The 24,506-nt window shown below is 41.3% G+C and overlaps 1 protein-coding gene across 4 annotated transcripts in view; it reads left to right on the forward strand.

The window, feature by feature from the left end:
• Positions 1-19,693, forward strand: part of RASGEF1B (RasGEF domain family member 1B) — a 38,374-nt gene extending 18,681 nt beyond the window's left edge. For all 4 annotated transcript variants that reach the window (XM_063310032.1, XM_063310034.1, XM_063310031.1 and 1 more), the window contains 11 exons: positions 478-615; positions 8,161-8,373; positions 8,490-8,564; positions 9,656-9,751; positions 10,207-10,309; positions 11,157-11,236; positions 11,852-11,947; positions 12,612-12,707; positions 16,385-16,508; positions 17,132-17,204; positions 18,067-19,693. In XM_063310032.1, the coding sequence (XP_063166102.1) occupies positions 478-615; positions 8,161-8,373; positions 8,490-8,564; positions 9,656-9,751; positions 10,207-10,309; positions 11,157-11,236; positions 11,852-11,947; positions 12,612-12,707; positions 16,385-16,508; positions 17,132-17,204; positions 18,067-18,091 (1,119 nt within the window). In that variant the 3' untranslated portion in view covers positions 18,092-19,693. The remainder of the gene's footprint in view (positions 1-477; positions 616-8,160; positions 8,374-8,489; positions 8,565-9,655; positions 9,752-10,206; positions 10,310-11,156; positions 11,237-11,851; positions 11,948-12,611; positions 12,708-16,384; positions 16,509-17,131; positions 17,205-18,066) is intronic.
• The last annotated feature ends 4,813 nt before the right edge of the window (positions 19,694-24,506 follow it).

The raw sequence follows: 24,506 nt of genomic DNA on the forward strand, positions 1-24,506 counted from the left end.
TGTTAGGGGGAAAAAAATCTTAATGGCAAAAACAATTCAATAGTGAGACCAGGTATCAGAGGTATGGGAATGTCCAGGGCCGCAACTAGGGTCTGTGTCACCCGGGGCAAACATGGATTCCATGCCCATTTTGGCACCCCCCAGTGCTCATTTTGCCCCCCCGCAGCGCGGTGCCCGGGGCACATGCCCAGCTTGCCCCCCTCTAGTTGCGGCCCTGGGAATGTCCCTTTCCTTGGAAATGTTCATGCAGGGGCTGGAAAAATATTTGCCAGGGTGGTTTAATTTGGATTTCTCTACTAAACAGCAGGGTGCAATCAGTAGCCTCTTTCAGTTCTTTGCTTTAGCACCCTTGTTTGACACTGTTGTGTCACATATTATGCAGTAATAAACACTCACACTCTGCCCAGGTTTCATGGAGATTCCCCAAGCCAGCCCTGTAATCACTTACCTATCTCTTTCACTTATCTTTCTCTCTAGAGCCGGTTACGGAAAATTGCCCCCAAAGTCCTGCAGCTGTTGGCGGAGTGGACGGAGACGTTTCCATATGACTTTCGGGATGAGCGCATGATGAGAAATCTAAAAGAACTGGCCCATCGAATAGCCAACGCAGATGAGGTGAGTCTCAGGGCGAGGAATGGTTAATTCTGTGGTATTTGCAGAATACATCTGGAGTTAGAACTTCAGGAGTCTTCGATGCTATTTCTGTAGCAATGGGAATGCTCATATGGAAGGGCAGCAAAAGTGGTGCATTTCAACCATGATTTTTTTGTTGTTGTTTATTTGTTCAGTCGCTTCCGACTCTTCGTGACTTCATGAACCAGCCCACGCCAGAGCTTCCTGTCAGTCGCCAACACCCCCAGCTCCCCCAGGGATGAGTCCGTCACCTCTAGAATATCCTCCATCCACCTTGCCCTTGGTCGGCCCCTCTTCCTTTTGCCCTCCACTCTCCCTAGCATCAGCATCTTCTCCAGGGTGTCCTGTCTTCTCATTATGTGGCCAAAGTAGTTCAGTTTTGCCTCTAATATCATTCCCTCAAGTGAGCAGTCTGGCTTCATTTCCTGGAGGATGGACTGGTTTGATCTTCTTGCAGTCCAAGGCACTCTCAGAATTTTCCTCCAACACCACAGTTCAAAGGCATCTATCTTCCTTCGCTCAGCCTTCCTTATGGTCCAGCTCTCGCAGCCATATGTTACTACTGGGAACACCATTGCTTTAACTATGCGGACCTTTGTTATCAGTGTGATGTCTCTGCTTTTAACTATTTTATCGAGATTTGTCATTGCTCTTCTCCCAAGGATTAAGCATCTTCTGATTTCCTGACTGCAGTCAGCATCTGCAGTACTCTTCACACCTAGAAATACAAAGTCTTTCACTGCTTCTACATTTTCAACCATGATAGGTTGCAATAAAAGGTACATTGCTATATTCAGGGAATGCCAAATCCAGTTCAACAGTTTTCTGATCAGTGATAGCTCTCTAGCCAAGTCATTGCAAATCTGCGTGAGTCCCAACAAAGAAAAATGGAAGCTTGCTTTGGATCCATCTGTCACTCTCATTTCTTCAAAACGATTCTGGTTAATTTTTGGTGGTCTGATTTTGTAAAGACCTTTCTGAGCTTTGTCAGAGGGCATGTGATATAGGCAGTCAAATCAGAGAGGTCTTTCCATCTTGCATCCATTCTACGGGTGGTAAACTGGGTTTAGCTTTCACTAAAGTTAAAGTTTCTTTAACTTCTTACTCTTGCATAAAGCTGCTTACCCTAAAAAGATAATAGTGTGATAAGCGTGCACCTCCATTTGAATATAGATGCAGTAACATCACCTGATTTGAATAGATCAGTTGCACATGGATGGAATGGAATCCCAGGATATTCCCATATGGAACTATGAATTCATCCCAGCTGGGGATGCTTCAAGGCCCCCATGGAGGCACATGCTTTTCCGCAGCAGCCCCCACCTTGTTGAATAGCCTTCCCCCAGATGTTTAGTTGTTACTGTCCTTGGCATCATGCCATAAGGCTGGCCATTGGTGACTAGGATTATAGTGACTGAACAGCTGATCACTATTTTTCTATTTTTCATTGTATGCAAGAATACTGAGCTTGTTCAATCATTGTGTAACTCCTTTATTGTTGTGCATTTGATGCTTTACCTTGTTTTAAATGTTGCAATCCACCATGAGTCATTGTCTGCTTGTGGTGTTATACAAACATGGTGGATTAATACTGTAGAAAACTGTTGTCAAGGAATGCAGAACTATCCTGAGAAATGTGGGGAGAGGAAATTGGAGGCAATAGCAGCTGGAATACTCCGTAATCACGAGGAAAATGCCCACACATTATTCTGAGCTAGGAAAATACCTAAGTACTTTTTTAAGGGTGACAGTTAAAGACAGCTATTCCCAATCCGAGGATCTTCCAGATATATTGAGCCTCAATTCTGAGAATCCAATGTAGCACAGGATTCTGAAAAATGAAGCACGGCATATCCAGAGGGCATCAGGCTGGAGAAGGCTACTTGAAAGTCTCATCAACTTTAATCCTGGGTGAAAGAACCTAGTTCTGGGGAATCAAAAGTTTGTGGCAACTCAGTTTCTAGAACTTCACAGTATGGATGTGTGTTAAAGGATGGTTTCTCTCCTCACTGCAGTTCATAGTAGCAATGCACCATGGACAGTTGTGACTCCTTTGTTCTCCATCAACTTTTAAAGCTGTTTTCCATACTTCTGGTCTTTCTATCTTGGTTTTTCCAGTCTTCCTCCTCCCTTCTAATCTTTCTAAATGGGTGATTCATTTTTGGAATTCCTTTGCGCCTTTCCCTGCCTTCTTCCAACCTAAATGTTTATTTCCTCTTCCACAAGCCATTTGCTCAGCAATTGGTGGTTGTGAAGTGACCTTGGGCGACCCCCAGTGAGTAGAAGGGGCAGTCTCTATGTCTGTGTGTATTATTTTCTTGGATTTTGATATCCTACCTTCTCTATTCTGCCTATAATAAATGTCACTAGAAGTCTTGGATTGGTTCCATCTCTCAAGGAAGGAAGGATCTTACAGAATGACATTGAAAACTTGAACATTTCAAACATGTCTTATTAATATTCATCATGTTCCAAGCATCACCTCAGTAGAAATTATAAGGAACCTTTCAGCCGGCATCTAAAGAATCTCTAGTAAGTTCGCTCCTGCATGTCCTTGAACGGAGTGAATGTCTGCTTTTAAAACAGAGTTAGTATATCTGGAATCCAACCCTTAGACTAATCATTTCCCATCACCTTCCTATGAGATTTACTTACAGGTAGGTGGGCAATCAGATAGAGATCTTTAAAAACTATATACACCTATAGAAAAGCAGTTATTCCCCAGCTGAGTGTATGTTAAACTATTTTATAAATGTTCAAACTGTCGATATGTCCAGTCCAATATTAAGTATGTCTTAAAGTTCCAAGCAGAGGTCATTTCCAGATCAATTTAGCTAGGGATCCTTTGCTACATTGAATTTTGAATTGGAAGTAACTGAGGGCTTTGTAGAGATGCATTTTATAATAATATTGATGAATGATGTGAAAATCCCAAGGGCTGCCATGTGCAAAGAAGACTATTTTCCCCTGAGTTAAGACACTCAGGGTCAATTCAGCTTTCTGTAAATGTTTTATTACAAGGGTACTTTTAGCAGTTCAAATATGGGGGGGGCAGGGCATCTTGGTTGCATTGGTAGTGAATGCAGCTCACATGCGTATGGGGGGGGGTACCTTTTCCCACCACATCAGCTTTCCCCACCCAACATCTTAAAAGTCCACCAAATGACATCTGTTGAGTTCTTCAACATTTACACAAAGTCTTGTATGAGATCTCTAAGGCCTCATGTATGATTTTGGGAAAGTGTAGTTTAATTTATGGCAGGGGGCTTCGGGGGGCCTGTAGTCATTGCATTGAATGGGACTGTAACAATGATGGCAGAAAGATGTAAGGACAAGAATTGAAGTTAAATGTGTAGTTGGTCAACCAAGTGCAGTACAAAGGAAGAACAATGGGGTTTACTTTCTGTCTCTCCAGTTCCCATATTACCTTGTTAGGTGGAAAACCAGCCAGAAAGTCCTGCTCAAAAGATTTCAGGAGGATGGAAGAGGAGAAATTGTCATATTAGATCTTTCATCCATGAGTGACCTGGAGACAAATTTATTCTCAGTGAACTTCTTATGGGACTGCGTAGTGGCAGTTGTTTTAATAAATACTTGACCTTAAGGTTTGTACGTGGTTGCCTTTGATCCTACGAATTGGCTTTCGGTTACACTTATTAAGCTGTTAGAAGGATTTTTATTGTTTATGTTCAATAATTTCTAAACTTTCAAGCCACCTTGAGAGGGTTATTTTGTCCCTGGCCAATCTATATGTGATTTTAAATAAGTGCTTCGGTGTTTGCATACTGAAAAAGAGATTGAAAAAAGAAATGGAAAAGCCAATATTGCAATACAATTCTAATTGCCATAAATTATTTGTGATATTGGCTAGCAATTCTCTTGGAAAAGTAAATTGTGACCTTGTGTCCATCGCACTGCATTGCAGATCAGGACAGGAGTGTTGTGTTCCTATTCCCATCAAGTCCTCCTTCATAAGTTTATGCTTTTCTCTTTTTTTTAATCCAGGAGCTGAACATTCCACTTTAATGCTTTTTGACTAGGGTTATCATATCTCCAGAAACATCATATTTTTTTGCTCCCTCAGTCTGTCTATCTGGATTTTTTAGTAGTCTGCGGTTGTCTGAGATTCTGCCATGCATGGCTATTGTTGAGGTAACTGGGCAATGTCCTCTGATAGTTCTGCCCCTATCATCAGCAGAACAACCTGTAGAAGAAATGGGGGTGAACACTTTCCCCTACATTGACATATAGCTCTCTGATCTTCCAGCTACCCCATCTGTGGTAACATCTGCATTGTGGAGCTACCCCAAGAATACAGTGGGTTTGACAAGGAGCCCTTAGCATTCTTCTCAGCTGTCCCACTTACAGACAAGAGAGGGAGGCAAGGATGGTGCTCACTATTGTTCTGTCCTGAGACCACTTGTCAAAACAAGTTGGAAGATACAAAATAAATGGAAAGGAAAATTGGAGCACAAAATCAGTGAGCGAAAAATGAACCTTACCACCTCCATCCTTCTCCTGATACAACTGTCTTCGTTGTCCTATATGACACCAGCGGCCATGCCTGTCTTGTTCCTTTGTGGCTACCTCCCTTTCAGTTCCGATGGTTCTCCACCTCCATCGCTATCTGTGTGTAAATGGTGATTTGGTATTGCACTCTGCAAATTATTGTCTCTCCCTCTTCCGCAGCTGAGTCGGGGGGACCAAGTGTCTCCCAAGAAAGATAGCTAGAAAGAAACCAAGTCAGTTTTCCCAGGACCTCAAAGAACATACAGGTTGCGGGAGAAAAGAAAACATCAAATCCTGGGAGAATGGTAGAACATGTATTTCAGCATCCTGGACTCTTTATTAGGCATTGAAAGCAGTGCCAGAATAAACATTCCAATCAATTGCTTTCTTTCCTGCTGGACTGAAACCTAATGGTTCCCCTCATGGACAATATAATTCTGAAGTTTAGGAAGACAGCCCAAATAGCAAAGCTGCTGCCAGTGTGTGTGACCTTGGTCTGAGCCTGGTCCCCTAGAAAAGGTAAAATTTCTCTCTACTCAAACAGGCAAAATTCAGTCTGTCAAGAGCCACACTGTGGAATGGTGGAAGAAGAAGCCTGCTGTATAATACAGGATCTTAGACTGGAACAAAGAGATACGCAGGTTTCAGCTCTCTGTATGATAATCTTTCAAGTTGTCCCTGGTTTATTTAGGCCGAGAACGGAGTAAAGCCAGAGCTGAACCTTGAACTTCTTTTTCATATCAGTATGAAATAGAAAGGCACATGCGCAAGTATATTTAGATTTTCTTTCCCTCATTAACTCTTGAATACCCACCATAACCAGTTGTCACACACACCTGGCATTAACAGGGAATTGCGACTGGACATATTTGGATATTTTTGGGGGGTTGGGCTTGAGAGAAAATAAAAGCAAGGCCTGTTACTCTCATTATTCAGATATTTATGTTGCTGCTGTTCTTGCCATAATGGTAAACACTACTTTAGTGCCAATTTCTAATGTCTTCTTCAGTTGGATCTGTCCCTCTAGGGCAGTGTTTCTCAACCATGGCAATGCTAAGATGTGTGGTCTTCAACTCCCAGAATTCCCAGTATGCGCAGTGTGAAAGACATCTCTTATATGGTTCCCCCATCTATCATAGTCTTTGGATGCCCTTCGAGGAGATAAATACAAGCCTTTTGTTGTCTTTTCACAGCTTGATCCCAATCTTTAATCAGAATTTTAAATTTAATTTTTTTAAAAATGTGAGTTTTGGTTTAGGAATAGAACTCTGAAGAGTACTTGATGTTTATATCCATTCTCTCACACACAGACATACACTTGCATGGTTGTCAATCAGAAATTATCTTCCAGATTGAAAGTCAGTTTTATGGTTTCTTGTTAAAGTTACATCATGGCCTCCGAAATGCTGGAAAGTCGGTTGTGTTGGAAATTCACCTTGTCCAAACAATTTAGTCACGTGCCACAAGCTAAGTCTGTAGAAGGAAGAGATTAAACCAGAAAAAGAAAGAACATTAAAGTTGTGGTTTTTACTGGAAGAGCCTGTGTGGGCTTCCTACAGCGGACAACTTGATTGGACGCATTTCCTTTTCTTTCTGTGGCTTTAGAGTCTACCCCCACTTTTTTTTTTTAAGGGATAGGCTTGCGAACCATAGTTTTTATAGTACAGAGACACAGTGCAGATGAAGCAAAAGTAAATTTAATTCTGGATGTCTGTTTTAGTTCCCTTTGTATCTGCCTGCTTCTCTGCTTCCATTTTTTTAAAAATTGTGTTCATTAAAAACATTTACATGGGGGAGCTTGTGTTCTGCATAGCAAGAGGCCAGCTTCAAAGCATAATATTGTTTTCTGTGGAACAAATGTTTTATTGTCGGTCACATCCACTACAGTAGCCATTTTGTGAGTGCCCATAATACCATCCAGCTGTGCCTGTTGACTCAGAATGGCTTGGTGGTGGGGGCGGGGTCATCACGTGCCCCTAGTTCAGAAAGGCTAAGAGGGAATGGCTGCAGGAGTATCATGGTTATGCTGTTCTTTGTTTACACTAACGTGTACCACAGCATCCCCTGCAGATGCAAAATAAATAGACTGGGTCCACTGTTGTCCCCTACCTGGGATGGTGATTCCCAGAACTCTCAGCTTTTCTATTTGGTGAAACCTGGCCATTGTATCTGCTCTTCCTGCTGACTCTCTTCCTCCTCCTCATCTTTATGGGATTTAGTAGGTTCAGTTGGAGGAACTCAGCAGGGTACAAGGAACTTGCAAATTCGTTCTCTTTTTTAAAAAAATAGAGACCTCAGAGACTCAACTGATTGGAGGAATATTGTTCCTCATTTCACAGTTCAGAGTACTGGTACTTATTAATAGTGTGTTCTGCTGAGAATTTTCTCTTGCAGTTACGCAGTCAACTGCTGTGCCCACAAAAGCCGTAGGGTTGGGATTCTTACCGAGAGCACTGAGAAATCTGAGGTACTGGTTGTGTCTGCAGAGCAGGAAACACAGCACCCTTGCCCACAAATTGGAAAGTCCTAGGTTGACTTTTACCTCCATTATGACTTCTCAGTCTTCATTTTCTACCCCCTTCTATGTGAAGAAAGTAATGCCTATAGTCCTGTCTGGAGATAATGAGAAGACTGTGCCACATGTTAAAACAGGATTTGATTTAACTGTTGTTTGCTGACCAAGCTAGTCAAAGCATAGTTAGCTCAACATTTGTGGTTAGTTTTCTGTATTTCTTCTGCCAGTTCCAAGGAGGAGGAGAAGAAAACCCCAATGCATAAAACACTGGGAGTAAAACAGAATTCTGGGTTTAGATACAGCTGCAAGTCATGATTACTGATGCAGAAATCATCAACAGATTGTGGTTTCCAATTTTTCCTTGGTTGCAAACCAATAAACTATGATTTCACGAGTGGAGGACATTTTGTGGCACAGTGTTATGTGTAAGCTCTGCCAAACAGAAATAATGTCAAATATGCAAAAGTGATGATCACTTTCCTTATTTCTCTTTCCATTGACAGACGTATCGGAAAAACGTGCAGCAGATCATCCAGAGCCTCATTCGTAAGCTGGCCTCTCTCAGCCAGTACGAGGAAGTTCTTGCAAAAATCAGTGCAACTTCAACAGATAGGCTGACGGTTTTAAAGACCAAACCCCAGGCCATCCAGCGAGATATCATCACAGTCTGCAGTGATCCTTACATGTTAGCCCAGCAGCTGACTCACATAGAGCTTGTGAGTTTATTCCCCCACCTCCCCCAATTGTATCTTACTTTTGTTTGATCACTTTTCTCAGTGGTCTTATCAGAGGATGAACTTTGACCATGCAATGAAATTTTCCTTTCTTTCAGGAGAGACTGAGTTACATTGGACCTCAAGAATTTGTCCAGGCATTTGTACAAAAGGATCCACTGGACAATGACAAGGTGAGTATCAGGAACAATTATAAACTATTGTGAAAATTGCTGGCTGGGACTAGATGAGCCGGAGCAGTTTGCTTTTACTCGTTTTTTCATTTGTGCTGACCCCTTTCCTCATTATTTGCACTTTTCTTAAACCCTCTCAAAACTCTGTATGTATTTTCATACATGTATCTCAATGTAGACATTTCTGCAAGAATTTCTCCCCCAAACAATGCACTTTTGTGCAAGTTAACTATGGATTTTGGTGCCAAATGGTGCCAGTTTGCATATTACAAATTCAGAAAGTGCACATGGGTAAATTTGCATTAAAATATTTACCCAATAAATGTGTCCCTGATCTCCAATGTTAACATGGTTTTTCCAGTTCAGCTTTTACAATGGGCTTCGTCGTTCTGGTGCTCTCCAGATCTGTTGTAGTCTCTCAGTCTTCCCAGCCAGCATGCCAGTACCCATTGGTGCTGGGTGTTGTAGTGCCAGCATGTCTAAAGAGGAACAAGTTGGGTAGGATTTGCTGCAGAGGGTTGCAGAATACAGAGGAGACACACTGTACAGGGAAGAGGCATGTGTCCTAACAACCAGGAAACACACTGAGACAATGAACTGGTCTCTAATATTTATTGCTAGTACTTAACAGGAATCCTAACAAACTGAAGAAGCATGGGAAAAACCCAGACATATAACCCCCAAAGGTTAAGGCGGTCCCGATCTGTGTCTCTTTGAATGGCTGAACAGTTCCTCAGTGCTACGCATGCGCTTGACAGTCTGGATGGGAGCCCCCTGCTCGCCATCCTTACTCATGACAGCATGTCTGTTGGGTTACTGGATCTCTTGACTGATGCTACTACTTGGTTGTAGCATTTTATTATTATTATTTGCAGTACCATAGGATGGTTTACCATTGCCCTTTTCTGACTTGTTTCTTCAACTTCCCAGGGTAATGAGTAGTCCCGGGCTCTTCTAGTGGTTTCCCCTCACAGTACTAATCATGACCAGCCCTGTTTCGTTTCTGAGCCTAGACTCGCTTGGTCAGGTGCTGCCGCTTCTTGAAACGTGTGGAGTGAGAAGTGAACACCTGCTTTTTGTTTCATTCTCAGAACTCCTATGGGGATCGGAAGAAGTCCCGGAACCTGGAAGCTTACGTTGAATGGTTCAACAGACTTAGTTATTTGGTTGCTACAGAAATATGCATGGTAAGCAGAACTGTCCATTGGTCTTCCTTCCGTCTGTCTGTCCATCTGGTTGGGCCACAGAGACCTGCTTGGAGCTATTCTATGCACAAGATGGTGTGGTACGGAAGTGAAACTCTGCACCAGACCCCTTGAGACTACGGCTTACGTTGAATGGAATTCACACTCATAATTCTTCCTCGCTACAAGAATGCCTCCTGTTTGTTTTGCTGGATGTTCCTCTAAGGCCCTTGCTTACTCCATGCAGGGAATGTGTGTGGGTGGTTTTATTTTTCAACATGGAGAGAGAGACTTTGAAAATATAATATATGCAGGCCCATGTACTCCAGCCCAAAATGTAACTGTTTCTTTAAAAGTGAAATATAGTGCTCTAAAAAGCACAGAGATCCTTCTTCCCATTTGAGCAAGTTATCAGCTAAATGCCAACTCTGTTCCCTTGTTGTGCTTTGCTCTCACAGCCTATAAAGAAAAAACACAGAGCAAGAATGATAGAATACTTCATTGATGTCGCCCGAGAGTGCTTCAACATTGGCAACTTTAACTCTTTAATGGCTATTATTTGTGAGTACAAATAAGAAGGCTCTGCATCCATTCTTTGGGAAAAAATGCTTAGATAGTTCTCCTTCATCTAATTCTGCTCCAAAGGTTCTAGATCAGTATTCTCCAACTTGGCAGCCTCCACATTAGTTAGGGTTCCTCAGATTTCTAGGAAGAGTGAGCCTTAAACATATGACTAGGGAAGGCAACTCTTGATATACCCCTTTGTCTCTTCTTTCTCATCTGCCCCACAGTGACATTTCTTGCCCAGTGTATGTCCTTTGCCCAACCCAGCTTTACTTCATTGGTGAATCTTTGCAAAGTTGGAAAGCCCAACCAGGATCCCTTGCAGAAGCTGAGTTTTTGCATCAGTCAGATGGCCATACTATACATGCAGAAAAAAATGGCTGCCGTGTTTTAAGTCCCTGGCTTAAAGTTGAGTTTACTTAAGTCTCATATAAATTGGAGACTGCCTGTAATCCTTAACACTTGTAGAATGCTCTTCAAAGCTTATTTTAAACATATCCTCTGGTAGGAATCCAAAGGAAATCCACCATTTCTTTGGAAACAGATTTATATTGAAGGAGTTGGTAGCCAGGCATCTCTGCCCAAAATGCTTAGGAAAGACGTGTCTAGAAAGGAGTATAACTTTCTAAATGCTGTCTATGGAAATGTTAAGCATATGGTAATTTGAGGTAGTTGTGATAAAAAACAAAACAGAAAAACCCAATATCTGTGGTTTTGCCTCCAAGTGGATATCTTAATGGTTAATTACTTCTCATTTTAGGCAAAATTGGTCTCACAATATGGCTGTGTGTTTTATCTCTTATCTCTGTGTTCTTCTCTTTTCCACTCTACTTCAAAATAAAAGCTGGAATGAATATGACTCCTGTCTCCAGACTAAAGAAAACTTGGTCAAAAGTCAAGACTGCCAAGTTTGACATTCTGGAAGTAAGTCTGACCTCTTAATCTGAATCTTTGTTATCCAATTGTATAGAATGATGAGTTGATTTCTAGAACTTCTTTAGGATTCAACAGTGAACTCATTATTTCTGATGTTAGTTCTGTTAAAGGGGAAAATAGAATAAATGTCCTGATTGCATTTTCTTAGGCTGATACAGTGTTAAGTGGAACACTATGAGAGATGCTGTTGCTAGATATGTTGGGACTGCAACACCCAGAATTCCCAACCTGCATTATTCCCAACCTAGTCCCAACACTTCAGGATGCTATCATAGTGGGGAAGCTGAATTGTGAAAATGGATCCTTGTATTGACCAATTGATCTGTTGCTACTTTCAAATAACTTTGCTTATCAGCACTTTTAGCTAAAAGTGAAATTTTACAATTACTTGCTTCATCTGCTTTTTTCAGAATCAATTAGCCCTTTGATCTCTAACCTGTTTTGACTCTAACCTTAAAACTATTTAGTCTCTGCTTCATATTGGAAATGGTCTCCCCAGATTAAGAGCGGGACTTCTAAAGTAGCCTATGATGGGATTTTAGGGCATTTTCTGCATCAGGCACAAAACTAGTTCTCTACATTTCCACTCTTTCCTTTCTCCAGCATCAAATGGACCCTTCCAGCAATTTCTACAATTACCGCACAGCTCTGCGTGGGGCAACACAAAGGTCTTTGACAGCTCATAGCAGCAGAGAAAAGGTATGGTTCTAAGAAAGAGATAAGTATTTATTTCATCTATTCATTTAATTTGGCCTCCACTCATCATATGACCAACAAGAATTATAATTAACAATAAAATGTTAATTACAACAACAGAAACCCAAAATATATCATGCCATGGGCAACACACCTATCCATATCCACATATGGATTTCATCTGAAAAACAGGCTTCTTAAACATCCTGGCTCAGTGCATGGGAATGACTTCTGGAAAGCCATCAGGGTGAAGGCCATTCAAATCTTGGGCAGAGGGTATCTTCCTTCACATTTCAGCAAGTTACCAGCTTAAATGCCAGCATGGCCAGAGGCATCCAGGAGGCATCAAGTTGCAAGTGGCTGATCATTAGAAGTGGAATGTGTGTGTGTGAGAGAGTTATGGCTAATTTAATCACTGAATGCTGGCTTACTGGGATGTTTGAACTGTTAAATTCTGCAGAAGTTTTTGACCAAAGGGGAGAGTCAGGCAAAAGATTTGAGTATGTTTAGCTGAACAACAACATCCCTTGTACAACTTTATGGAGCTACCTTTGCCCCAAGAGTGATACAATACGTTACTTGTCCTGAATGTGCCAAAGAATTTTTTTTCTCTTGTTCCATTGACAGATCTTTGCTAATCTGGTTCTCTTTTTCCCCCTTCCTTTAGATTGTGATTCCATTTTTCAGCCTGCTTATCAAGGACATTTACTTCCTCAATGAAGGCTGTGCCAACCGCTTGCCCAATGGCCATGTCAATTTTGAAGTAAGTAGAGCACGCTCAGCACTTCCAAATTTCTCTTAAACTCTAACCTCATTTAATTAAACGTAGGAGCAGAAAGCCTAGCTCAAGATCTTGGAATGCAGGTGTTGTTGTTGTTTATTCGTTTAGTCGCTTCCGACTCTTCGTGACTTCATGGACCAGCCCACGCCAGAGCTTCCTGTCGGTCGTCAACACCCCCAGCTCCCCCAGGGACGTGTCTGTCACCTCTAGAATATCATCCATCCATCTTGCCCTTGGTCGGCCCCTCTTCCTTTTGCCTTCCACTCTCCCTAGCATCAGCATCTTCTCCAGGGTGTCCTGTCTTATTATGTGGCCAAAGTATTTCAGTTTTGCCTTTAATATCATTCCCTCAAGTGAGCAGTCTGGCTTGATTTCCTGGAGGATGGACTGGTTTGATCTTCTTGCAGTCCAAGGCACTCTCAGAATTTTCCTCCAACACCACAGTTCAAAAGCATCGATCTTCCTTCGCTCAGCCTTCCTTATGGTCCAGCTCTCGCAGCCATATGTTACTACAGGGAACACCATTGCTTTAACTATGCGGGCCTTTGTTGTCAGTGTGATATCTCTGCTCTTAACTATTTTATCGAGATTTGTCATTGCTCTTCTCCCAAGGATTAAGCGTCTTCTGATTTCCTGACTGCAGTCAGCATCTGCAGTAATCTTTGCACCTAGGAATACAAAGTCTTTCACTGCTTCTACATTTTCTCCCTCTATTTGCCAGTTATCGATCAAGCTGGTTGCCATAATCTTGGTTTTTTTGAGGTTTAGCTGCAAGCCAGCTTTTGCACTTTCTTCTTTCACCTTCATCATAAGGCTCCTCAGTTCCTCTTCACTTTCAGCCATCAAAGTGGTATCATCTGCATATCTGAGATTGTTAATGTTTCTTCCAGAGATTTTAACTCCAGCCTTGGATTCCTCAAGACCAGCTTGTCGCATGATGTGTTCTGCATACACGTTGAATAGGTAGGGTGAGAGTATACAGCCCTGCCGTACTCCTTTCCCAATCTTAAACCAGTCCGTTGTTCCGTGGTCTGTTCTTACTGTTGCTACTTGGTTGTTATACAGATTCTTCAGGAGGCATACAAGATGACTTGGTATCCCCATACCACTAAGAACTTGCCACAATTTGTTATGGTCCACACAGTCAAAGGCTTTAGAATAGTCAATAAAACAGAAATAGATGTTCTTCTGAAACTCCCTGGCTTTTTCCATTATCCAGCGGATATTGGCAATTTGGTCTCTAGTTCCTCTGCCTTTTCTAAAGCCAGCTTGTACATCTGGCAATTCTCGCTCCATGAACTGCTGAAGTCTACCTTGCAGGATCTTGAGCATTACCTTACTGGCATGTGAAATGAGTGCCACTGTTCGATAGTTTGAACATTCTTTAGTGTTTCCCTTTTTTGGTATGGGGATATAAGTTGATTTTTTCCAATCTGATGGCCATTCTTGTGTTTTCCAAATTTGCTGACATATAGCATGCATTACCTTGACAGCATCATCTTGCAAGATTTTGAACAGTTCAGCTGGGATGCCGTCGTCTCCTGCTGCCTTGTTATTAGCAATGCTTCTTAAGGCCCATTCAACCTCACTCTTCAGGATGTCTGGCTCTAGCTCACTGACCACACCGTCAAAGTTATCCCCAATATTGTTATCCTTCCTATAGAGGTCTTCTGTATATTCTTGCCACCTTTTCTTGATCTCTTCTTCTTCTGTTAGGTCCTTGCCATCTTTGTTTTTGATCATACCCATTTTTGCCTGGAATTTACCTCCAATGTTTCTAATTTTCTGGAAGACGTCTCTCGTCCTTCCTATTCTATTGTCTTCTTCCACTTCCGCGCATTGCTTGTTTAAAAATAATTCCTTATCTCTTCTGGCTAACCTCTGGAATTTTGCATTTAATTGGGCATATCTCCCCCTATCGCTGTTGCCTTTTGCTTTCCTTCTTTCTTGGGCTACTTCTAGTGTCTCAGCAGACAGCCATTTTGCCTTCTTGGTTTTCTCTTTCTTTGGGATGTATTTTGTTGCCGCCTCCTGAACAATGCTGCCAACTTCTGTCCAGAGTTCTTCCGGGACCCTATCTACTAAGTCCAGTCCCTTAAATCTATTCTTCACCTCCACTGCATATTCCTTAGGAATATTAGTGAGCTCATATCTAGCTGATCTGTGGGTCTTCCCTAATCTCTTTAGTCTGATCCTAAATTGTGCAAGAAGAAGTTCGTGATCTGAACTACAGTCAGCTCCAGGCCTAGTTTTTACTGACTGTACAGATGTCCGCCACCTTTGGCTGCAAAGGATGTAATCAATCTGATTTCGGTGTTGTCCATCTGGTGAAGTCCATGTATAAAGCCGTCTCTTAGGTTGTTGGAAGAGAGTGTTTGTTATGCAGAGTGAATTGTCTTGGCAAAATTCTATCAGCCTATGTCCTGCTTCGTTTTGTTCTCCCAGGCCATACTTACCTGTAATTTGAGGTGTCATTTCACTGCCCACCTTAGCATTCCAGTCTCCTGTGATGAAAATAACATCTCTTTTAGGCGTGTTGTCCAGTAGGTGCTGCAGATCCTCATAGAACTGCTCTACTTCAGCTTCTTCAGCATTTGTGGTTGAGGCGTATATTTGGATCACTGTGATGTTAGATGGCTTGCCCTGAATTCGAACTGAGATCATTCTGTCGTTTTTGGGGTTGTATCCAAGCACTGCTTTAGCCACTTTACTATTAATTATGAAGGCTACTCCATTTCTTCTGTGGTCCTCTTGTCCACAGTAGTAGATCTGGTGGTCATTTGATGTGAAGTGGCCCATTCCAGTCCATTTCAGTTCACTGACGCCCAGAATGTCTATCTTTAATCTTGACATCTCACCAATAACTACATCCAATTTGCCCTGGCTCATAGATCTTACATTCCAGGTTCCAATGGTGTGTTGATCCTTAGAACATCGGATTCGCCGTTCACCACCAGCACCGTCGGCCGCTAGCCATCCTTTCGGCTTTGAGCTAGCTGCGTCATCACGTCTGGGGCTAGTTGAGCTCATCCTCTGTTCCTCCCCAGTAGCATTTTGACCATCTTCCGACCTGGGGGTCTCATCTTCCGATGGTATACCGACATATCTCTGGTTGTACTGATCCATTTAGTTTTCACGGCAAGAATACTGGGGTGGGTTGCCATTACCTTCCCCAGGGATCGCATTTAGTCTGACCTCTCTGTCATGACCTTCCCGTCTTGGGTGGCCCTTCACGGTTTAGCTCATGGCGTCATTGAGGTGCTCAAGCTCCAGCACCACGACAAGGTAACGATCCTTTGAGGAGGGAATGCAGGTGTAGGAACTGTTAAATCAAGGAGGAAACACCAGACTCTCTGCTTTGACTTGTCTCCTTCCCCTCCCATCATTGTTCCTTTTTCCAAAAACCGTATCTCTTCTGAGTATGTCCAGGATGCCTTGCTGTCATTGGCCATGGGGAAGAAAACTGGTCTTTTTCTTCCCCAACACAAAATTAAGGAACAGTCCATCCTTGTAGGCATGAAGGAGCAGGACTTGAGCAGAATTCCAGGGCACTCAACAATTGTATGATGTGTCCTTCTGAAACCATATCGCCTTGTTTCAATGGAATGCTTTCACCTGCCTAGCTCATATGCTTTTTCCATTTTGCTAATTCCTTACAGAAATTTTGGGAATTGGCTAAACAAGTGAGTGAGTTTATGACATGGAAACAAGTGGAGTGTCCTTTTGAGAGAGACCGGAAAATCCTTCAATACCTGCTCACCGTTCCAGTCTTCAGTGAGGATGGTAAGAGAAGAACACGTGTGAGCTCAGCATGTTGTGTATCAGTTATTTTGATAACACAGGCTGGTATGGAATTGCCTCCTTTTGTTCTCTTTCCCACTTCCAGTGCCACAGGCTGTTAGGGACAGGACAGATTACTTTTGCCTGTCTGAACTGATTGGGTAATTTGCAATTAGGCCAAAGGGTGCTTGTGGTTTAGGACCACACATTATCAGATCCTTGTATTACAAAAACCCCAAACATCTTCTGTTAAAATGCCCCCTTGTCGCCTTGCAGATCTCAACATTGCTTCCAAAATTATTCTGACTGATCTCCCAATCTTTTGGAACAGTTTTTCAGAGAACTGAAGGGAGAAGGAGGAAGCAGCTAACACATTTCCCCCTCCTTCAGCAACAGCATAGCAAGGATGTTTATAAGAACCTTGAATCTCATTTATGAACCATTATGTCTGCTCCAGTTCTTGCGAGCCTTTAACCCCATTAGATGTAAGAAGATCCTTTCCTCTCCAGGTCTGAGGACCATGCATTTGAAACGATGGCAGAATCTCATCGCTATCCCACAGGGAACATAATTCAGGTCATTAGAAGATGTCTGTAATGGTCATATTTTCTTTCTTCTGGTTGCAGCACTTTATTTGGCTTCATATGAAAGTGAGGGCCCAGAGAATCACATTGAAAAGGACAGATGGAAGACGCTCAGGTGAGTGCTAAAGGTTTCTGCAGTCCATAAACAGACTGAAAATTTCCTCTTGCATTTGACCCCCTCACTACCAATTTTTTTTCTGATGTGGTAGGAGAGATGAACTATTATTTTGTTTCATGCAGTGTGCCAAACCCTACTTTGTGTTTAGCATGTTGTTTGAACCAGCCTCTCATTTCCACCCTTAACCTTCCCCTCCAAAACTGGGCAAGAGTTAAGTTGCATTATGTGTTTGTGAGAAAGAGACTGATCCAGGATTGCATTGATGCAGGCACTTTGGGAAAATGATAACAAGTTGGGCAGCAAAAAGGCACAGAGTTTGTGCTGCTGTGAGGAAGTGCTTCTAAAGTTATGGTGTGGCTTGCCCTGAACCACTTCTTCCGAACCACTTCCCTGCACTGCATTACAGAAAACCTGAAGCCTCTTCTGCCCACCCTGTTGGCTACTGAAAATTCTCTATGGGCTTGCCCTGTCTTACTCTGGTGCAAATGAAAAAAATAATTGATTTGTACTTGGAAGGAAAAAAAAGTCTGGAAAAGTTGGGGATAGGCAGACGTAACTCATTGGCTGCTACTCCAGTGCAGAAGGTGGGCCTTTATGTTTAAGTATTTATGCTCATTCAGTCCTGCCCCTTATGAGAAAAAATGCAGGAGGGTTTTCTGCGTGGGCCTTTTAAAAGAGGGGAGCAACCTTGGGGACTTGTACTTAAGCCCCTAAGTACATCTTCCTCTTGAGGCATGCAGAGTGGCCCTGATGGCAGTTCAGAGGGACGCGTGACACAACATTCAAAGCAGTTGGCAGACTGACAGATTCTCTTCTTGGTGTCCTAATGGAAGATCTTCTCTGTTTGACTTCTCGGTAGGTCCACGCTTCTGGGAAGAGGTTAATTCGTGACGGGCTGCCTGCTGCAATTGCTGCTATGATCTTGACATGGATTCCTACGATTGAAGCCCGCCCATGGTTGAGGTCGCTTATTTATTTATTTACCCCCTCCTTCCTCTCCTCCCTCTTGAAGACCAAGAGGCATTTTAAGTTATGAGAGCTAAGTAGTTGGTGAGAGGCTTGTCGGGACATGATGCTAAGAAGAAAGACAAGCTGACTTGAGACAGGAAAGGCAGCTTTCTCCTACCCGACAGATTATCAGATGAAATGGCAAGTTGTGCGGCATGCGGTTGATCAAAGACACCCAGTGAGGAAAGCCTTTTGAAGATCCTAGTCTACTGTGAATCCTTTTGAAACACCTGGATGGGATTCCCCTTCCCCATGCCATCCCGCCTGCAAACTCTTATTATTAGACCTGCTGGATTGCAATTTGCTGGTACTTCACAGCTGGATTCCAAGCAGAATTTCCCTTCAATCTATCCAAGGCCAACTTGACTGTTTCAGATGCCACATGAGCAGAGGAAGACCTTCACTGGTGATTCTTGTGGAAGGAATCCAGGAACTTTGCATTCTTCCCTTGAGGGGATAATGGCTCACAGTGGAGTGTTGTGGGGGTTCCGAAGATGTTCAGCTATTTATTAAGAAAGGGGCAAGGGTGCTCTGGATTTGCTTGCTTGTTTGTTTGTTTGTTTGTTTTTGTGAGTTAGCTGCTGGTTGGCCAACTCAGACTGGATATTATTTGGAAATTTAAAAATTAATTAAGTTCAGCATAGTGTTAGAAGGATATGTAGCAAATGTAGCTAGACTATGTAGAAAAGGCATCCTTCCAATCCCACCTCTCAAATGTATTATTATGCTATTTGTGGTCTGGGGCTCAACTGCTCTACAAAGCAATTTGAATTTGGCATGAAGCCAGTTTCATTTCCTGACTTTCTCCAAAGAGCCCAGGAAGTTTTGGACTGAAATCCTAACTTAAAGAGACACATTGGAATCAGTGGGACTCCAGCTTTTGAGGTTATTCATCAATAGGACCTCAAGGGTGCTCACAGAATGTTTATTTCCAAAATTCATTCATTGGAGATGGAATAATCGGAGAGCTTTGAAACTGGCTTAAATTTTGTAATGTAGACCTTCCCAAAATGCCTGTATTTTTTTGTGTCTTTTCCTCCACTCTTTATATTATTGTTGAATTATTTGATTTGTTTTTCTCCTTGAGGGACAAAAAACCCAGCTTGGATTGTAAGTAGATATAAATTATAATATTACAGATTTTTTTTTAAGTGTGTGGAGGTAATGTCTGATCTAGTAATGCTAACTTGAACTGTGAAATCCTACAGGCAACTGAAAGCTTCCCCTAGCTGAATCTCTAGCAATAAGCTGCCACTTTCTGTCTTTTGCTTCAAGAACGTCTGAAAGTTGCTTTGACTATGAAACAAGTCCTGTGATGTCTGTAGTAGCTCTGAATGCTTAGTCCCCATACAACCCCCAAGAAATTCTGGAAATTTGAAAGAACCCCCAGGCCGTTAACGAGTGGTATCCAAGCAAAGGGATTTGTATGAAATACACTACTCCTCAAAATTAATAATCAATAAAAATACATACTTTGATTGCCCTTCGTTTCTTGTAACTATGGCTTTGTTGATGAATTTGCACATAAACACTGGTAACAAGTAAGTGTCACAAGTGATCCAGATGTTACTCCTAATTGGATGCTGGCACAGCCCTGAGTGGGTAGAGTAAGACTCCGACTCAAGTACAACTTTTATTCTCTAATTTCTGTTCCAGCCTTTCTCAACCTTTTGGACCCTGGAGGAGCCCTTGAAATATTTTTCAGGCCTTGGGAAACCCCTGCACGTTCAGGCTCAAATATAGGCCAGAAGTTACACAATTATTATATTTGTTTCATGGGTAGGCCTGCATATATGCATTAACAGTGTTCTTAAACTGAAAATAAAGAATGAGACTTACCACTTTAATGTGAAGTTGCCCGAATTTGAAATATTTTTTTTAAATAAATTGTGATCTCCCAGGGAATCCCCAGTGACCTCTCGCAGAACCCAAGGGTGCCACAGAGCCCTGGTTGAGAAACCCTGCTCTGTTATCTTAAACCCAATGAACAACTCTCCCAAAACTGATACAGCTTTCCAGCATTTTTTTTTTAAAGTAGATGTGAAATTTAAGACTGCATGTTTTAATTAACTCAGCTATTAAAACTCTCCATTAACTAAACAGCACTCGTCTGTGTCATTCACTGGGCAACTGTGTTGATTACATTTTAATGTTACTGGTTTTAAAAAGCTGCTGAAAGCTGGGGACAAGAATGTTGCCTTTTTTCCAGGTGACACCTGCTACTATATATTAATACACTCATCTTACTAAATTCCCTCTTTTTCAAATGGATTGCTATTATCATATGCAAATTTGAAAACTGGTTGACTGCTTCTTGCAAATGTGATACTTTTAAACCCTCCCCGTGATAGGAGCTCGGATGGGTGGATGGATTATGTGCCAAACTTTTTTTTATTTTGATACTAATTTTATTAAAAATTACACTTACAGTGATAAAAAACTAATACAAACTAAAAAAAGAAAAGAATAAAAAGAAAAAATAGAAGATGTGGAAAAAAAGGAAATAGAAAAGAAATAGAAAAGAAAGAAAAAAATAGGAATATAGTAAAGAAAAAGAAAAGAAATATATATACAGAAATGACTTCCTTCAAGTATAAACAATTTTAGTAACTTAACACCTTTTCTTAAATTACAACGAATGATCTCTTCTTCCCATATTCCATCTCTTATCTATAAACAAATCCTTAAAGCCTCGTCATTTCAGTCCTGATGAGCAAAAGTCCATTGAAGGTTACCAGAGATAACATACCTATTTTAACCTTCATCAAATAAACTAACTTTATATTCCTTCCTTTTACTTTTAACAATCTTGATCTTTAGTCCCTTCAAATAATGTCCTAGAACTTGATTTCATTTATTCTTTTTCCCTTCTCACAAAATTCTTCAAAACTTTAACCAGCCTTTTTTGTAAATCCAATATAGGAAAATTATCCAGGTTGCTCTCTTGGTTTGTTATTTGTATATCCCTTTTAATTATTAAGATAACAGCCAGTGTCTTTTGCGTGTCCAGTGTAGCATCTTTTTCCATATCATTCTTGTAGCCTATCATTTTTAAATCCACTTTCAGATCAGCCTCAGTCTTGTCCAGAAAAACTTGTTCCTCTTCCAAAAAAACTTTTAATTACAGTCTGTCTATAGAAGCAGACACTCTTAAAATTAACTTCTAGGTCCATTGTTCAAAAATATCCTTTAATATGTCCAGCGTTAAAATATTTTGCTCCATTCTGTGTTAGTAAGTCAAATTTAAGTGTTCTTCTTTAATTGTAATCTTTAGTTCCTTCTAGTTCCCTCTAGTGTCCAACCTTCAAAGTCCTATCATGTTTTTTTTTAAAGGAATTCAAAACATTTTCCCATGGGAAGGATTCTTATAATTTCAAAATCTTATTTCAAATCTATCTGGACCCTTACTTTCCAAAAAGTTTTAATCACCCTTTTGCTGTTTTCATATTCATATACATATATATATCGTTAATCTTGTATTTAAAAGTTCTTTCGCTAAGGATTGAAGGTGTTTTCAGACTTGCTGATCAAAATCTTCCTAATAGCTGAAAAGCAATTAACAAGCAATTTCCAAAAGTGATTAGAAAAGGAAGTATGCAAACCTAGTGTCCTTTTGAAGACGCCAACCATGGTTTGAGCAAGATGGCTATTCACTTATCTCCCAAAGCATTAAACCTGGTGGAGACTGTTGTCTTGAAATCTCCTTGTGAGGAGCAACTGTCTGGAGCACTTGCGGGCAATCTCAAGTCCTCTTCTTGTCGGGAGAGGAATTACAAAGAGCTGGTCTACTTGCCCTCTCTTCATTCTGCCACAGTCGTCAGTTCCACTTTTAGCAGAGCCATCTTCAGTTCACCATTTCTTCCCCAGAAGTCTGATTATGTGCCAACAAGTTGATGTCCACTATTAGCAACCGCATAAAGACACTTTCTGAAGGACAATCTGTCCTCCACCTGGTCCTTCAGATCTTCCAAAAGTGCTCCCATTGCTGCTATAAGTGAGTCCATCCACCTTGCTGTTGATCAACCTCTTTTTCTGTACTTCTACCTTCCTAGCATTGTGGACTTCATCAGACAGTTAGGCCTTCACATAATATGTCCAGAATAGGTTAGTTTGGGACATGTATTCTTCCTCTAAAACCACCAGATGCCTGATCTTTAGGGATAGCTCACACAATGAGATCTAGCTGCAAGGGATAGTTCATGCATTGTGTGGTCAACCACTCAAAAGCAGCTTAACTGTCCTTGAATTATGGGCAAATAAAAGTTGGGCACCCTAAGAGCCATTCATTGAGATCGTAGTCCATAACCCATCGGACAAATGATACATTTCTTACTTGTTCTGCTTCTTTATTTTCCCCTCATGCTGGTTTTCAGGCTTCTCTCCCATTTGCCAAACCAGACTGTTAACAGGCAGAGTGAAAACCCATAGTTAAACCTGCAGGATTTGAGAGTGGGGCAAGGGAAAATGGAATAGAAACCTTGCAGTTAAAACTTGTAAAAAGAACAGTTCTGAACAATCTGAAATAAACTAGATGAAGGAGGAAGAAGAGGAGGAAAGACTTGGCCGCTCAAAGGAGTTCAAGCTGACATTGCTTGAAAAGGGAGTATCCAGCATCTCAGAGTAAGCATTCCTGAATGACACATATTTTGCACACCTCCTCACCTGCTGCAGCCTCTGAAATAGGATCCCTGTCCTCCCCCACCCAGCAGTGACTCCCATTTTTAAAAGGCTAAGCCAGAATTACTGCTCCAGGCAAGCCCAAGGCCTTTTACTTTGGATGCAAATGAGTCTGGCTCCCAAAAGAGAGATGTTTTTATTTGCAGTTGCTTCTCTTTTTCCCTTCTGATGAACAGATGCAATCATGCACTACATTAAAGGACATCAGGAAGGAATATGAAGGGCTCGGTTGGAATAATGGAGTCATGTGAGAGGCCAGGATTTGGTGTGCTGCATTTCTTATTGCTGCAAGAGCCAAACTTCCTCTTTTTCTTTAGAGAGGGAGTTGCCTCTTCAGTAACAAGAACTAGTGCAGTTTGGTGGCCTTCATATGTGTTTCATGTCAATGTCATAAGGCTAGAATTTTGGGAAGTTGAAGCCCTACCAATCTGAAGTTGAAAAAAGTTACCCAAAGAAGCTAAAGAAAATGAGAGGCAGAAATTCACCTTTAATGGAAGAAAAGGTGGGGAAAGAAATAGGGTTACAAAGGAAATAAGTAAAGTTCTGTGAGTAAAGTAACTACACTAGGTTTGTCGGCAACCAATGAGGTTATAGGATTCTGGGGCAGAAATTTCTTTGGAATACTAGAACTGAATGGCACGTTCTGCCCAACCCATTCCTGCCTTTCTTGGAATAATTTAGAGAAATTGCGGAATCAACTTTTTAATTTGTCTTCAAGTTTGGAGTTTGCTGATCCACTTCAGGTCCTCCAGAAATCTACTAATGTGTCAAGCTACTCATGTGCATCAGGCTGTACAAATGATACTGATTACATATCTGTGTCATTTGCACAGTGACAAAATGATCCATGGGACATCACTTGCCCCTTCTGCAGATGTTCATGTAAGTATGTTCAATTCTACCTTCTGTCCAAATTATCTGTATCACAAGCCCTTTAGAAGCTGCATTCTCCACCGGGTTTGGATATGAGTCAGGGATCAATGACATTTTTATGAATGGCAAGATGTACAGAATCATACTCTTAGGCCCCAACTAGCAACCATCCCTCCTATGCAAACTGGCTTATTTTCTTGTCTTTATTTTTTTTAGAACTTTATTATTTTTCAAGATACAGTTAAGATAAAAACAAAAGAAAATATAGAACAGATAGAAAACAGAACGAAAGGAAAAAGAACAAACTATAGAAGTGTCAGAGAGAAAACAGAAAAGGAAAGTGACTTCTGACTTTCTCTGATACAGATATAGATAAGTTTACAAATCTAGTCTCTTACAATTAATTAATCTATCTTAACATTATTTCTATTAGAGCAAAGCTTTAATCTCTAAAACCCAAAATCAAAACATCATTTTTTTCTTTTACAAGAAAGTAGTCCAAGAGGGGTTGCCAATTTAATATAAATGGGTTATTTTCTTGTCTTCAGATGAATTGGCATCTGTTTCTTTCTATGGATATTTTGTTTATTTCAATCTTGAAACTACCTGTACATTCACCAACACACATAAGCAATGATATACTGTAGTTATGCCAATTAAATAGTTGAAAAGAAGTTAAGGAAAAGTAAATCATGGGTCCTAATTCTTGAATGGCTGGCTGGGGAATTCTGGGAGTTGAAG

The sequence above is a fragment of the Candoia aspera genome, chromosome 8, assembly GCF_035149785.1.
Source record: "Candoia aspera isolate rCanAsp1 chromosome 8, rCanAsp1.hap2, whole genome shotgun sequence".
NCBI lineage: Eukaryota > Metazoa > Chordata > Lepidosauria > Squamata > Boidae > Candoia > Candoia aspera.